Consider the following 14,580-nt stretch of genomic DNA (forward strand, 5'->3'; position numbering starts at 1 on the left):
ATGCTCCTGTGAAGCACCTTGGGCTATTTCATTCACTTTAATTTTTTTACATTTTAAAAAGATAGTGTCATGTTTTGATGGCCATTGCCATATTTACATATCAAGAGTAAAAAACTGAAGGTAAGCTATTCTATAATGGCTTGCAATTTGCAGCAAGCAACCGGAGTTTAGAATCAAAGCCTACTTATAAACTATTTTGAAACAATGCTCGTATGAATCAGTTATGAATAAGGCAAGCCTCCAACAATAGCATTTGCACAGGTTTTTATCCAAACCGTTGCAAGAGCACGGGCTATGCTGAAGGTGTGAAAAAATAAACACCAACTCGGTGCTAAAAAGCAAAAGTACTCAATAGGCCTGGCAACATCTGTGGAGAGAGAAACAGTCAATGATTCAAGTCGATGAACTTTCAAGTCATCAATCTGAAAAGACTGTCTCTTCACAAAAGCTACCAGATCTTAGTATTTCCAGTATTTCATTTTAGTTTCACTTATTCGGTGAGTTTATTCACTGCACATTTTGATTATGTACAAATTACTGCCGCCTGATGGTCATGCTCTGTTTTTTAAAAAAAAATCAAACAATTTTCACTAACCTTGTTATAATCCATGAAGTTGCTTGGCACTGGCTGATGAAAGGTGTTTGAAGGTGCCACTATTCCAGTATCATCTCTTTCCAATGTCTGATGTTGTGAAAATGAAGCTGGGTCTGATATAGATTGGTGCATTAAGTGACCACCCATCACACCTTGGGACCAGCCAGATATGCCATCTGAAAGAGAAACCCATTCTAAGAAAATGACAAGATTTTGTAGCTTTAAAACTTAGCCCTGCCAGATACACTCCTTACATATCTCTCCAACACCATAATTAATAACTCCTCACCTGAATTATTGCTGACACCAAAAGACCAGATCCCTCCTTGTCCAACAGGAGTTGTCAGGTTACTACCCACCATAGTGGAAAGTGGAGTCATCGACCCAGTCTGCCTAATGCGAGCTGATCTTTCTGTTCCAATAGGTGGTGGTACCTTCCGATCCTGATTTGCGTTATTCGATTTTGGTTGGCCCAAGGAAGGAGGTGCAGAAGCAGCAGATAAGGGTGAAGAAGCTCCAGAAGACACTGATGGAGGGGACTCACCTGCATGAAAATGATGCACAAAAATTATGATCCACAAAGTAGTAAATTACATCCAACAATTGTTAAAACAGCATGGTATATAACAGTACAATTCTTAATTGCAGTGCTCAATAATTAATATTTGTAGCTATAAATTTTGAACCACAGTGAAAAAAATCTGACGTGAAACTTTTGTTGCTTGCTGTTCATCAATTAAGAGTGAAGGACAGCATCATATTTAAACTTCTGTTTTTGATTCCTATTTTTTTTTGAGAAAGCAAAAACTCACAAAGTAACCGGTCTAGAGATGAAGAGACTTCAACAAGACTTCACTTAAATGTTGGTCAGAAATGTTTCTGCACTTCATTTAAATAGCAGTCAAAATGTTGTGAAGAAAGCTTACTTAGACATGCAAACGTCATTGTTAATGAAAGAAATTCCAAAAATGTGTTCATGCAAATCATGTCTAATTCTATTTTCTGAGCGTCAGTGCTGTGTTAATGCTATTTGTATTGGACACTACCTTTAAATATGTAATGTAATTCAACTTCCTCCAACATGTTAGGGGAAATTAAAACTAATTAGCATAAAGTGGACTACAAATCTTTAAAATAAGTTTGTGTGGACAGGAGAAGATATCTTTCATTAATATCTAAGGGAACTAAGAAGCTGAGAAGCAATCACATCAATCACTGCGCAATTGGGGAAATATTTTATGGATTGAGTTCATTTACATTAATGTGCTTTTATACAAGATTTGTTTTAAGGAAGGAACCCAGAAAATGTAAAGGAAATCCCAAAAATCAAAATTTCTGATTTGAGTAAAACTCTGACTTGAGTTTTGCCAAACAAGTCTCTTCATATAAATGCAAGTTTGAGGCATTGAGCAGCCAGTGTCTGACAAGAGAGCTAAACTGATAGTAAAGCTACCCAAGTATAACTTTTCAAGTGTGTTTCAACTCTGTCTTCTTTCAAAAATGGAAAGCCACCCATCAATTTCTCATACCTTTGCTGATGGTGCTCTTGTGAAGCAACTTAGGACATTTTTACTATATTAAAGGAACCATATGCAAATACAAGTTGTTAAGAGGTCAGCACTCTTAATTTTCCTACTGGCTAGACTGAATCTTAAGGGTGCCATGTTATTGGCCAACCCCCCATCCTAACTACTGGTGGAAGTTAAAAATGCATTTTACAGAATGTCATTGCAGGACAATAGTTTCCTCCAAGTTGGGCACAAACAATTGCCCATGTGCACTCCAAATACATATTGCTAAATTGGTATAGAACTCACCAATACAGATAACCCATGGCTTTATACACTTGCATGGAAGTGCAACATAATTTATTCTGCAGGATAAGCATTTGGCACTCAGGAAACGAAGAAAGGTAAGTAATTGGCTGAAGTTTGCAAGAGACTTAGTTTTCACTGTAAATGAACTGGATGCAAATATCATCAATACCACTAAGATTAATTTGCCGACGGGCATTTATTCACACCATACAGGTGGTATCTAGAACATTAAAGATGTATTCATATAACTTTTCAGATGTAATTGGGTAATTAATCAAATTTAACTGGCCTCATGTACAAGAAAAACATTTTTGAAAGCAACATTTCCACAAGGACCACTGACCGTTTCCAAATTCTCAGGGCTAATAATATTTTATGATGCCTCTTTTCCAATATTTGGTTTTGCAAAGTGTGAACCATAATTTTCTTGCTACATTTGGAAGATTGGACCTACTAAAATGTTCTAAAATGGTATTTTAATGCATTTAACAAATAGTGGATCCTAATCTAAGGAGCATAACCTCCCACCCCCAAAAACGCAACTAAAATATAGAAAGGATTGGCTTGTACATACATGTAGCTGGAGCAGTTGTTGAACTCCAAGGGTGTGGGGAAAAATGTTGTCTGCTGAAGCTAGGAGCAGGCATTCCTACAGGGGCTGGTCCTTGTACATACACCTGAGTTCCAGCCATACTTGGAGCAAAACTCGTCAATGGGGTGGAAGAGGAAGAAATGGCATTGCCTGATGGGTCCATAGCAGACATTCCTTCAAAAACATTTTTAAAAAATCACATGTAATGGAATATTTGAGAAATGCACATTATAAAAAGTGACTTATCTATAACTTGTACATTTCTCTCTTTAAAGGGGTAATAATCCAAACTGTAAGTGAGAGTAGCGCTCACCGAAGTCTCATTGCAAAAAAAGGGTAAAGTATTGTTGCAGTGTTTCAAAAAAAAACTAAAATGCAAGCATAGACATGCACGTCATTGTAAACTAAAAGGAACTAATTTAAAAATGTATTTCTAAAATATTTTACCCTAAAACTTGAGCTATTTTTGGCGTGCCACAGACCATGTCAGTAAGCTCCTGTTATTCTAATCTAAGAAAAATGTCCCGTGATCATTACCTAATAAGGACAGAATGGGCTCTTCAGCCCCTCCAGTCTGTTCCAACATTTTACGAGATCATGGCTGATCTGTATCTGAACTCTATTTACCTGCCTTTTCTTCATATTCTTTGACCTTAACAAAAAAAAAAATTCAATTGCCCCAGCATTCACAGTATTGAGGAGGAACAAGTTCCAGATTTCCAATACACCATGTGAAAATGTGCTTCCTGATTGTTCTCCTAACTAATATAGCTTTAGGATTGTGCCCCTTGTTTTCAGATTATCCTAGCAGAAGAAATAGAATCATAGATGGTTCTTTGATATCTAATGTATTTTAAATATATTAGATTATCGATCAACATTCTAAAATCAAGGACCATAATTCAAGGTTCTGCAACAGGTTTTTATAATTTAGTATGGGATCATTTTGAGAAGGCTGCATCCCTTCAAAGGTCGTTTGCATGTCTAAAGTCTAACTTAGAGGTCACAAGCCATTTTTCAAAACTGCATAACTTTAGTTGGGTTATTTTCAGCTTTCCTAATACTGGAAGGATCTGGTCTCCTTTTATTTTTTTACTCCATCCTTAATGTTACAAAGTCAATGCTCAGAATGGACCAGGTTAAACTCAAATCCATTCTTCTTTGCTCCAAAAACTAAATTCAAAATCCAATTGAATCCAATTCATGGTTCCCATAAAAAGGAACAAACAAGATCCAAGCTGACAAGAAGAGGCACTGCACCCAATCTTGGGCGTGGTCTGACTCTTGATCTTAGCCAAAAACCTGAGAATGAGATCATCTACTGACACTTACAGACACACGAGTTGCAATTATGGAGAATGATAAGAGCACCCATTTTCAAAGGGAACTTGTGCTTAATGAGCAGCAAACAATCTGTAGCTAGTTTAAGATCTGGTATGGTGTAAATTGCTGAGGTGATGTTAATGCTCAGTGTTAGCCTGCAGTCCCCCCCCCCCCTCACCATTTCCCCATTGTCTAGTAGAGTGGAGTGAGGGAAGGACATTAAATAGTATTTCTACAATCTTGAAATATTCAATCCAATTTTGATACAGCTCAACAACTGGAGGATTGCAAATAACAGATCCTTTGCCAATCTCTGAGAATTACAAGTCACTAGCATTGTTACTGATTAAAACTTTTCAATTATAGCAATTAATTGGTTCTTCAGGACATTAAGGACAAGGAAACTAGACAGACCATCTCATGAGGAGGTTGATGTTGGGGGAAGAGGCAAGGGTGGAAAAAGAGATGCAGGGAGAAACAAAATTGTTCCTCCAGTCTCAGCCTCAAAACTGTCTTGATGGTTGAATCAGTAAATGTGAGAAGCCCCTGGAAAAGGGGTAGGGTAAGAGAAGGAAAGCGGAAAGGAGAATGCAGATAAAGCAAGCAATTTGGCTAACGTTTGGAATTTTTAGAGTTGCCACACAATGTTGTTCAAATGAATGGTTTAAATCAGAATCTTCAAAACTAATACACAAAATATATTAAAATAATCGACTCTCCATCTCACCTGTGGGGCTCGATGTCACCCTTTGCGAAGGTGGTCTGAAACCTGGAGCCTTGGAGTTATCATGTGGAAGTACTGCATCCAATTGTCCAAGTACAGAACTGCCCATGTAGTTGGAATGTCCACTAAACGTTGGATCTTGTGTTGGCCGTGAAGGCAGTGGACAACTTCCCCATACGTGATTTGCAGACACCTGGGTATTGTCGAAGAAACTGTTGAAAGGGCTGAAGAGGGCTGCTGAGCCAAAATTTGGAGGCAAGGATTTGCTTCCTGGATTTGCGTGGATCTGCGAAACGTTCAGCATACCAAGTGCAGATGAAAGCTGCATCGGAGAAGGAACACCATGCTGCTTCATAGGATCTTGGGTAGAAACCATTGGAACTGGGTTTGGGACAAAAACAGACTGTGGCTCTTGCTGTACTAGGGGATAGAAAGGAGCACCAGGCTGTATTCTGTGAGATACTTGAGGAGAGGCTGCAGCTAACTGAGGTAAAGTGTTGTTGGTCTGAACATTAGGACAAGCCGACATAGTAACAGGGCGAGCAGACGCTAGACTGCTTGGGGCCACTAATCCATGATCTGTATTTGAAATGTAAGGCTTCGGTAATGAAGGTCGAATATCAGAGGAACTACGGCATGGAATTTGCGGCAGAATGCTGGGCAGTGAAGAAGTCGGTTGTATTCCTATAGCCCCAGAATTACTGTTGACTGAAGTGCTGTTGCAGACATTTGAATGCGCACACTGGCTTCCTGCAGGCTGTTCTGCAGTGGTCACTTCTTCCTTCGCAGCGGAGGTGGCGAATGGTTCATTCTTCGTCAGTGACATGGATTGCTGAGATGGCTGTACAAGTGGTGGAGGGGGTGGAGGAGTAGGAGGTTGCCCATTGCTCACTGGTACAGTTGAATTTATGGGCAGTGAGCAGGAATTGCTGGTCACAGCTGAAGTCACTGATATCATGACGTTGGTTTTATTGACCGAGGTGAAGAGCTGCTTTCTAACCGACGATGGAGTTGGGCTGCTCGTCACACACACAGACTGTGTGGTGAAAGTTGGAGAACTCACAGCCACAGAAGGTGAATTGATAGAAGCGGAATTACCAGTGTTGGGATGAATAGTATTACTACCCTGGTTGAGACGAGTTGTATTATGTTTTGGTGAACTGTTGGCGCTTCCAGGACTTACAGGTCTTACTGGGAAAGGACCCCAAGTGTTCGCTGATGGAGAGAAGGTTCCTCCAAAGTGTGCCATGGGTAACCGAGGGTGTCGAATCTGCTGGATCGTTTGAGCAGCTAGCAAAGCATGTGCTAACTGCGGATGTGAATAAGCCAAAGGAAGTGAAACTGAAAATGTGGGACGCATATTGTTTGATACAATGTTTTTACCAGGTTTGTTAATGGATTGTAATGATGTGGATGATGAGGTCGACAGCGAAGCTGTTGCAGAGGAAGACATCATTGAAACGGTTATTCGGTGTCCGGCAGTTGTGGTGCTAGCTGTGGTTGTGGCAGCTGTGGACCCCATTCTTGTGTTGGCTGTGACGCTTTTAATATGATTCCGAGGGATCAAATCCTCCAGTTCCTTTGCAGGATCCTGAATTAGTGCGTTGATGAGCTGCACTGCATGTCTTGTTGATTCTGTGCCTCCTCTGAAATTAGTACAATGTAAAGTTTCACCATGAGATAAATTTTTCTTTGAATTTGTTTATTTATGTCTGCAGTGAAAATCTGCAGATTCAGAATATTTATTCAATCCAAAGTACAACTGACCATTCATCAAACCACAGTAGATATTCCAGATGCTATTCCACAAAAAAAGAGAGCATAATCAGTAACCTATTAAAACTCTCTATTAAGCCTGGACTAACAATACCTCCAGCCAAGATAAAAGCAAAATACTGCAAATGCTGGAATCTGAAAATCAAAATCTGGAAAGTCTCAGCAGTTCTGACAGCATCGGTGGAGAGAATCTCTATGCTATAAACAGCATTACTGAGAAAGGCACAATGCATAGCAAAGTTGCAATATTTTTGTGATCAACAAGTTTTGATTTTACTATCAGTGTCATATTTTAGATCTGGATTGAATAAATATTCAAGTCAGGGATTGAAACTAATTCAAGGAAACCTTAATACAGTAATTCTAAAAATAATTAACCAAAGCTGTGTAAATTTCACTCAGTCAACCATTTTAATTCTTGTAAACTATCACCATACCATATGTCTAGCCTGAAACCAGCAAGCTACAGCCCTTTGAGAAGCAAGAATATGAGTTGTGTTGATTTCAGGACCACTTTCTTTCAGCCCAAATCAAATCTTTCCAAAATGCAAACACTGTTCCCGATATAATCCCACTCCCCCTATCTCTTTTCAGCTAGAATGCTGAAACCAAAATGTTTCCATACAAACTGGATTCCTCTTAGAATTGAGGGACCTTCATAATCATTCAAGAATGCCAAATGTAGCAATTTTAAGATTCTGACCTAAAGGTTAAAAATTTGGCCTTTTGATAAATCCCAAAGAATATTTGTCAGACATACCTTTTAAATTCAGATTAAGCTTTTGTGTGATTAACTGAATAAAGTATCTTACAGCTAGTTCAACTGCATGGAGAACAATTGTTCAACAATATAAAATTAGTAGATTCCAAAAAGCACTTTCTAATGCATATAAGGGAGATATTAAATAATTGTAAAATCTGCATTTAATCAGATCTGAGCATCACTGGCAATACATGTATGCATGAGATTAATTATACCTTTGTGTCAAATATTTGTTTTAATCCTATGAGTATTGGAAAGAACGGTTATGATTGGACACAACTGGTATTCGGACAATTATTTTTCCAGTATGGGAGACCAAGGGAAATCAAATCAGTGCTTGCACATCATCACAATGCACATGATAATGGCAAGTAAATGCTTGGATAAGGTTCGGAATGTTATTCAAGTTCAAGAATGACTAAGTCTGAAAACTTTATTATATAAACAGAATGGAAACAATTGTGATCAGTCCCAACATTTAGACAAATGTATAGTTGGTTAATTGAAGCTACGTATGCAGAAACTTTGTCAGCCATACTTTCTTGATGATGAAATAGTTAGATAAGGTAGGCCACTGTGTTCATATTTGACGCCACACAAGAAAATATTAATTCCCAAACAAAATAGAAAAACCATTGTAAATAATGGCTTAGTAGCAAGAACATAGAAAATACCAATTTGGAGATCAAACTTAAAATAGCAGTGGGCTCAGAAGAAAAAACCTACAACGAATAAAGAATTGACTCTAATGTCTCAGCATGGGCAAGTCTGAACATTATGCTTCTCATTTTTAATGCAAAACAAACAGTGCTCAAAATTCTGAGGGGGAATAAACATTTAATTCAATCTATTGAGGTCAGGTCGAGCAACTTTTATGCGAAGATCTTTCCATTTGCTCTCAGGGTGAGAAAACACTAATAAAGGCTGTATCTATCGCACATCAATAGCTGTCGTGAGATAGTGGCAGTGGGACAGTGATTGATTTTACAACTGGCTTGCTGGGCCACTTCAGAGAGCATTAGGGGCAGCTCGATGGCACAATGGTTAGCACTGCTGCCTCACAGCGCCAGGGACCCAGGTTCAATTCCAGTCTTGTGTCACTCTGTGCAGAGTCTGCACGTTCTGTGGGTTTCCTCCGGGTGCTCCAATTTCCTCCCACAGTCCGAAAGACGTGCTGGTTAGGTGCATTGGCTATGCTAAATTCTCCCTCAGTGTACCCGAAGAGGCGCTAGAGTGTGGCGGCTAGGGGATTTTCATAGTAACTTCATTGCAGTGTTAATGTGACAGTAATAAACTTTAAAGAGTCAACCACGTAGCATGGGATTACAGTCACATGTGGACCAGAGCATTAAGAGACACAAGTTTCATTCCCTGAAAGAAACTATTTAGGTTTTTACAACAATCTCCATCCTTCAGTCATTTTTTCTAGTGCTGGTGCACAAAATAACTAAGTTTATCATATTTAGTTTCACAACCTCCTACGGTAGGGTTTTAACTCACCACATTTGGGTTGCTAATTCACCAGCTAATCAAAAGCATGCTACAGAAGATCTGCTTGTCTTTACTGAAAACGTTAAGGAGTCTTTGTTTACAATCAGCTGGAGTCACTTGAATGAAGAACCAGAACTATAGCTAATCCACGCAAAAGAAATAAAAATGGGTTAAGGATGGATCAGTTGCATCATGTTGGTCTTTTCGATTAGGAAAGCTATTTGACTTTTCTCAATTATACCGTTTAACAGCTGGAACAACCCGAATGATCTTCTCCTTTAAATTTGTCATTTTTATTTAAAGGTTTCTTTACCTTATTGTGATCATTCTTTCTCCATTCTTGTCTTTTTGCTTGTCAACATCAATGTGTGCACCAGTAACATCTTGGATGGCAGTTATATTGCATCCCCCTCTTCCCATTATCCTTGAAACAACCGACGCTGGTACAGACAATTTCTTTGACCTGGTTAAAGCAACTCTATATAAAAATCATAAAATTCTCAATATATATTATTTCAATTTTGCATTTTCCACATACAAATCCCACCCCCTCTTATCTCAAAGACATTAACATTTGCTGGGATATGGTGCGAAAGGCACCTGCAGTGATTTGGTAACATATTCTTCACATGTAAACCTAATCACAAACACCAGCATATTCAAACATAATAATCATAATAAGCTATGCATTACACAATGACCACACAAATATTTTTTTTTTAAAATCAGGCCACTAGATAGCAAACCAGGAATGGAAATCCTGGCCAATTTTAATCCCAAGTCAGGGAGCAGAGGCCAATTTCTGGCACCTTTACTGATGCCACATTCAGCTAACTCAAAGATTAAGGAGTGGAGCTGGACCAAATTGGCATCTCTGGTTCAAGACATGCCAATTGCTTTAGTGAGCCATTTGTAGATAGTGCTAATATGGTGAAACAAACATCCACAGCACAAGTTGGCTTCTAATTATCCAATCTTTCAATTTACCTCAAGACCTCTGATTTTTCAATCCATCTTAATGGAAGTCTATTTGATACATGGTACAGATCTATTATATAGTGGAGAAAGCTATTTATCCAATTCGTGGGCAACCCAATATATACCCAAAGCTTAATTTTTATTTGCATGTTTGTGCAGCATTTTCAAAAGAAATTCCAAGTGGAAACCAAGTCAAATATTGTTAACTCGTAAATTTTAGCTCCATTTGTATGCAAGACTGGCTTAGGAACTACTGACTGTTCAAACTCATTAAGACAAGCTTGTTGCAGTATTGTAAGGTTCAGCCATCTCACATTGGGAGAGGGGATCTCTAAAGATTGCAATGCCACAGCATTTTACCTTGTGTCATGAATATCAGAATTTCAGCAACTTTTTTCTGCAAAAGGCAAGCGAGACCGACGGTCATAAATTTTAGAAATAGTCTCTGCCCCCAGCCACTCTCCAGGGCTTCAGAAAAACTTCCATCCCATGCTGGACCCTGAAAAGTGAACCTCCATTGAAGAATAAAGAGAAAACAAAGACCCCCCAATGTGCTAACTGCACTGTTTAGAGTTCTTTGAGGAAGATGGTGGGAAACAGCAGAGAAGACTAACCTCACACACTCAAGCCAGAAAGCGTGGAAACTCCTACATCATATGGAAACTGAGCCAGAACCATAAAATAGCAGGCTAAAATCAATGACGTCACTTACAGCTCCTAATAAATTCAAAGATACTGGGTAGCAGGAAATATAGTCAGATGATAAAAATAGCCCTGTCTCTTAACACTGATGTGGCGATGCCGGCGTTGGACTGGAGTAAGCACAGTAAGAAGTCTCACAACACCAGGTTGAAGTCCAACACTGCTCCTTCATCAGGTGAGTGAGGACTTTAACCAGGTGTTGTGAGACTTCTTACTGTCTCAACACTGCCCCAGAACAGACAGACATCTCAATCCTTTGCAAACAGGAGGAAGTGAACAGCAGCATGATGGCAACCAAGTCTGGCAAAGCTTCTGAAACCAATGGAATTTACCCAGAATTCCTGAAGATCACCAGCAAAGAAAAGGCAAGCAAAGATATTTATAAACATCCACACTGCAGGCACAATTTCAAACATCTGGCATCAATATAAGATAGCAGCCATGTGCAAGCCAGGAAAAACATTCGAAGACCTACATAATTATTACCCCATCACTCTGCTTCAATAACATAAAAGGTGCAGGAACAACACCCATTAAACAGACCAATTCCCATTGGAAAGCGGCAATGCCCCCCAACAGGCAAGAACACAGAAACAAAGGACTTGGGAGGAATAGGTCATTTAGCCCTTTGTCATTCAGTAAGACCACAGCTGGTTTTGTTGTGGTGTCAGCTTCACATTCTTGTCTGCCCCCCATAACCCTCAGCTCCCTTGTCTACCAAATTAACCTTGAATAAATTCAATGCCCCAGCCTCCACTGTTTCTGTGACAGAGGATCCCACAGACTAACAACCTATTCGAAAGAAATTCTCACAATTGGTCTTAAAAGTGAGACATCTTATTCTTAAATAGGGTTCCCCAATTCTAGTATCTCCACAAATGGAAACATCCTCCTGGTATTCAACTGGTCAATTCCCCTCAGGATCTTGCATGTTTCAATTGAATCACCACTAATTATTCTCGAAACGCCAATTGACATAGACCCAACCTGTTCAAAGTTTTCCTCCCCTCATCCAAGGAATGAGTCACCTGAATCTTCTCTAAATTGCATCTTATTCAATTCTATCCTTTTTAAAATGAGACTAAAACTGTTCATCCTACTCCAGATGTGGAATCACCAAGGCCCAGTACAACTGCAGCAAAACCGCCTCTATTTTTATATTCCATCCCCCTTGCAATAAATGCAACATTTCATTTACCTTTGCAATCACTTGCTGTACTTGCATACTAACCTTGAGAGATTCATACCAGGACACACCTATCCCACTGAGTTCTGCAATCTCTTTCCATTTAAATTGCATACTGCTTTTCTATTCTTCTTGCCAGAGTGGACAAGTTCACACTTTCTGACATTATACTCCATTTATCAAATTTTTGACCACTATCTATATCTCTTTACAGAATCTCTACCTCCTTTGACAACTTACTTTCTATCTATCTTGGTGTCATCGGCACATTTCGCTCCATGCATTCGGTCCCTTTATCCAATGTTTTGATACAGATTGTAAATAGTTGAGACCTCAACACTAATCTCTTAAGCACTCCACCAGTTACAGCTTACCAACCTGAAAAAGACCCATTTAACCCTCCTTCCCGTTCTTTTATCCAAGTTAATATGTTAGCCCTCATGCCATGCACACTTATCTTGACTTGTAGCCTTTGATGTGGCACTTTGTCAAATGCCTTTTGGAAATCCAAGCTACACCACATTTACAGGTTTCCCTTTATCCGCCTTGTCTGTTTCTTCCTCAAAGAACTCTTTAAAAAAATTCCTTTCACAAAATCATATTGATTCTGCCTGATCACATTATGGATTTTCAGTATCCTGCTTTAACCTCCTTAATAATGGATTCTAGCAATTTTTCAATGACAGCTGTTCATCTGACAGGCCTTTAGCTTCCTGCCCGTCTCCTTTCATGAATGGATGTATTATGTTTACGATTTTCCAATTTGCTGGAACCTTTCCAAAATCTGGCACCCATCATTAAGATGGATCTTTGCAGAGCATACTACCAAAGGCTTTACGGACTGAGTTTTGCAAACCTGCATAAAATTTACAGCGCAAAGGAATACAAAAATTCTTACTGTTGACCATTCAGATAGCTTGACAGCATTCTAACAATATTCCCTTTGTAAATGCAAGTACTTTGGCCCACGGCAACACAGCGGTTAGCCCTGCTGCCTTACAGTGCCAGAGACCAGAATTTACTTCTGGAGTTTGCAGAGCTTTCTGGGGTGTGGAGGTTGCCCTTTCTTCCCATGTCTGTGTGGGTTTCCTCTGGGTGCTCTGGTTTCCTCCCACACTCGAGACGTGCAAATTAGGTTGATTGGCCATATTAAATTGCCTCCTAGTGTCAGGAGATTAGCAGGGTTATGGGTATAAGGCTTGGGTAGAATTGTTGTCAGTGCAGACTCAACGGGCCAAATGGCTTCTGCACTGCAGGGATTCTATGATTCGAGGCGATAGTGTATTAAAATAAAATATTTCTGCAGAGTTTAAAATCCTGATAATACTATAGTTTTCCTTTGGAAAATTAGGTCAGAGACCTTGCTCCAAAATATTTGAAGAGCACAGGGATACGTGTTGCATCTTTCAAACAGAGAAAATTTGATATTTCATAGTTGAAAATATCCCTTAAATTTTGTCACCAAAAACTTGCGTTATTAAGTAGATTTTGATTCCTTGGTGTTTTCTTTAAAAAAGGAGTGTGGAGCATGACTTTTTAATCGTTGGCAATGTAATAATACAAGTAACATATATAGAGCAGTAATTCATAAAAATTCTTTAGTTACCTTCGCACAACTTCTTTCCAGCCATCTTCCCTCTTCTGGCCACGCTTAGGACTGGTTAGATTCATCTTTCCATTTGGGGAGGACAAGGGCAGTGAAGTAGACTTGTGAGTTGTAGACAGTGAGCTGGAATTTGTTTCATTCGTGACATCGTGCAATCTATATGATAAGCACATATCATAAAAATAGGAGAAAATGCCAATAGAAACATAACATTAGTACTGAACAACAATCAGTGCCAGCACACACTATTAATCTTACCTTGGGTGATTTTGAGTCTCTGAGATGGAAGTATTAGATTTTTCGTTTCTTGGAGGGTACAATTTCTGGTCACTGAAGTTGTGGAAGTCAGCAATTACATTGAGATCTTGGCTTTTACCACCACTGCTGCACTCACTATTGCAGTCTGTACTGTCAACATTATCAGAATCACTGTTCCCTCCTACACCACCGCCTCTCGGTTCCCCATTTATTTTATTTTTATCTGCCTTCTGTTGCGCTATAGACATATGCTGATCTTCTAGAATTATTTGAACACTCTGAGAAGAATCCTTAGTTTTGTTTTTCTTGTTTTTTCTGTTAGTACTTGGTGTGGTTACAACATTGGCTCTCTTTTTCCCATAAGCATTAGTAAAGGTGGCTGAAGTTGCAGAAATCCCAATGGTGGTAGTTGTAGTTGCACTGGGAGGCTCTATCGGCACAACCTCGTCATCTGTGGAGAACAGAAACTGATAGCTTGATTGCTTGAAAAAGAAAATCCATAAATATGTTTACAGTTGACAATTAAAATTACTTACCTTCAAACCTATCCTTTTCTGGAGTTTGCTGCTTTTCTGAATTTTCCTTAACTCTGGCTTCTTCCTCCTCCTGTTTCCGCTTCTGTTCTTCTTTCTTCTTCTTTCTTTTTTCCTTTCTTTTCTCTCTTTTTGCTGCAAGAGCCAGTTTTCGACTTTCTTCCCTTGACTATAACAAAGGTAGAAACAATTATGTAAAGATCAAAACAGGTAGATTTAACAAAATTAGCAACAAG

At 39.1% G+C, this 14,580-nt stretch overlaps 1 protein-coding gene across 18 annotated transcripts in view; it reads right to left on the reverse strand.

Moving 5' to 3' along the window:
• The window catches only part of ankhd1 (ankyrin repeat and KH domain containing 1), a 180,094-nt gene that overhangs the window by 12,644 nt on the left and 152,870 nt on the right, over window positions 1–14,580 (reverse strand). For 11 of the 18 annotated variants that reach the window (XM_078231000.1, XM_078230989.1, XM_078230987.1 and 8 more), the window contains 8 exons: window positions 14,348–14,513; window positions 13,812–14,262; window positions 13,554–13,709; window positions 9,395–9,559; window positions 5,055–6,697; window positions 2,987–3,178; window positions 885–1,139; window positions 596–771 (listed from right to left, as the gene is read on the reverse strand). In XM_078231000.1, the coding sequence (XP_078087126.1) occupies window positions 596–771; window positions 885–1,139; window positions 2,987–3,178; window positions 5,055–6,697; window positions 9,395–9,559; window positions 13,554–13,709; window positions 13,812–14,262; window positions 14,348–14,513 (3,204 nt within the window). The remainder of the gene's footprint in view (window positions 1–595; window positions 772–884; window positions 1,140–2,986; window positions 3,179–5,054; window positions 6,698–9,394; window positions 9,560–13,553; window positions 13,710–13,811; window positions 14,263–14,347; window positions 14,514–14,580) is intronic. The other 7 variants (XM_078230993.1, XM_078230991.1, XM_078230986.1 and 4 more) reach the window with 3 other exon arrangements.

The sequence above is a fragment of the Mustelus asterias genome, chromosome 16 (assembly GCF_964213995.1).
Source record: "Mustelus asterias chromosome 16, sMusAst1.hap1.1, whole genome shotgun sequence".
Classification (NCBI taxonomy): domain Eukaryota; kingdom Metazoa; phylum Chordata; class Chondrichthyes; order Carcharhiniformes; family Triakidae; genus Mustelus; species Mustelus asterias.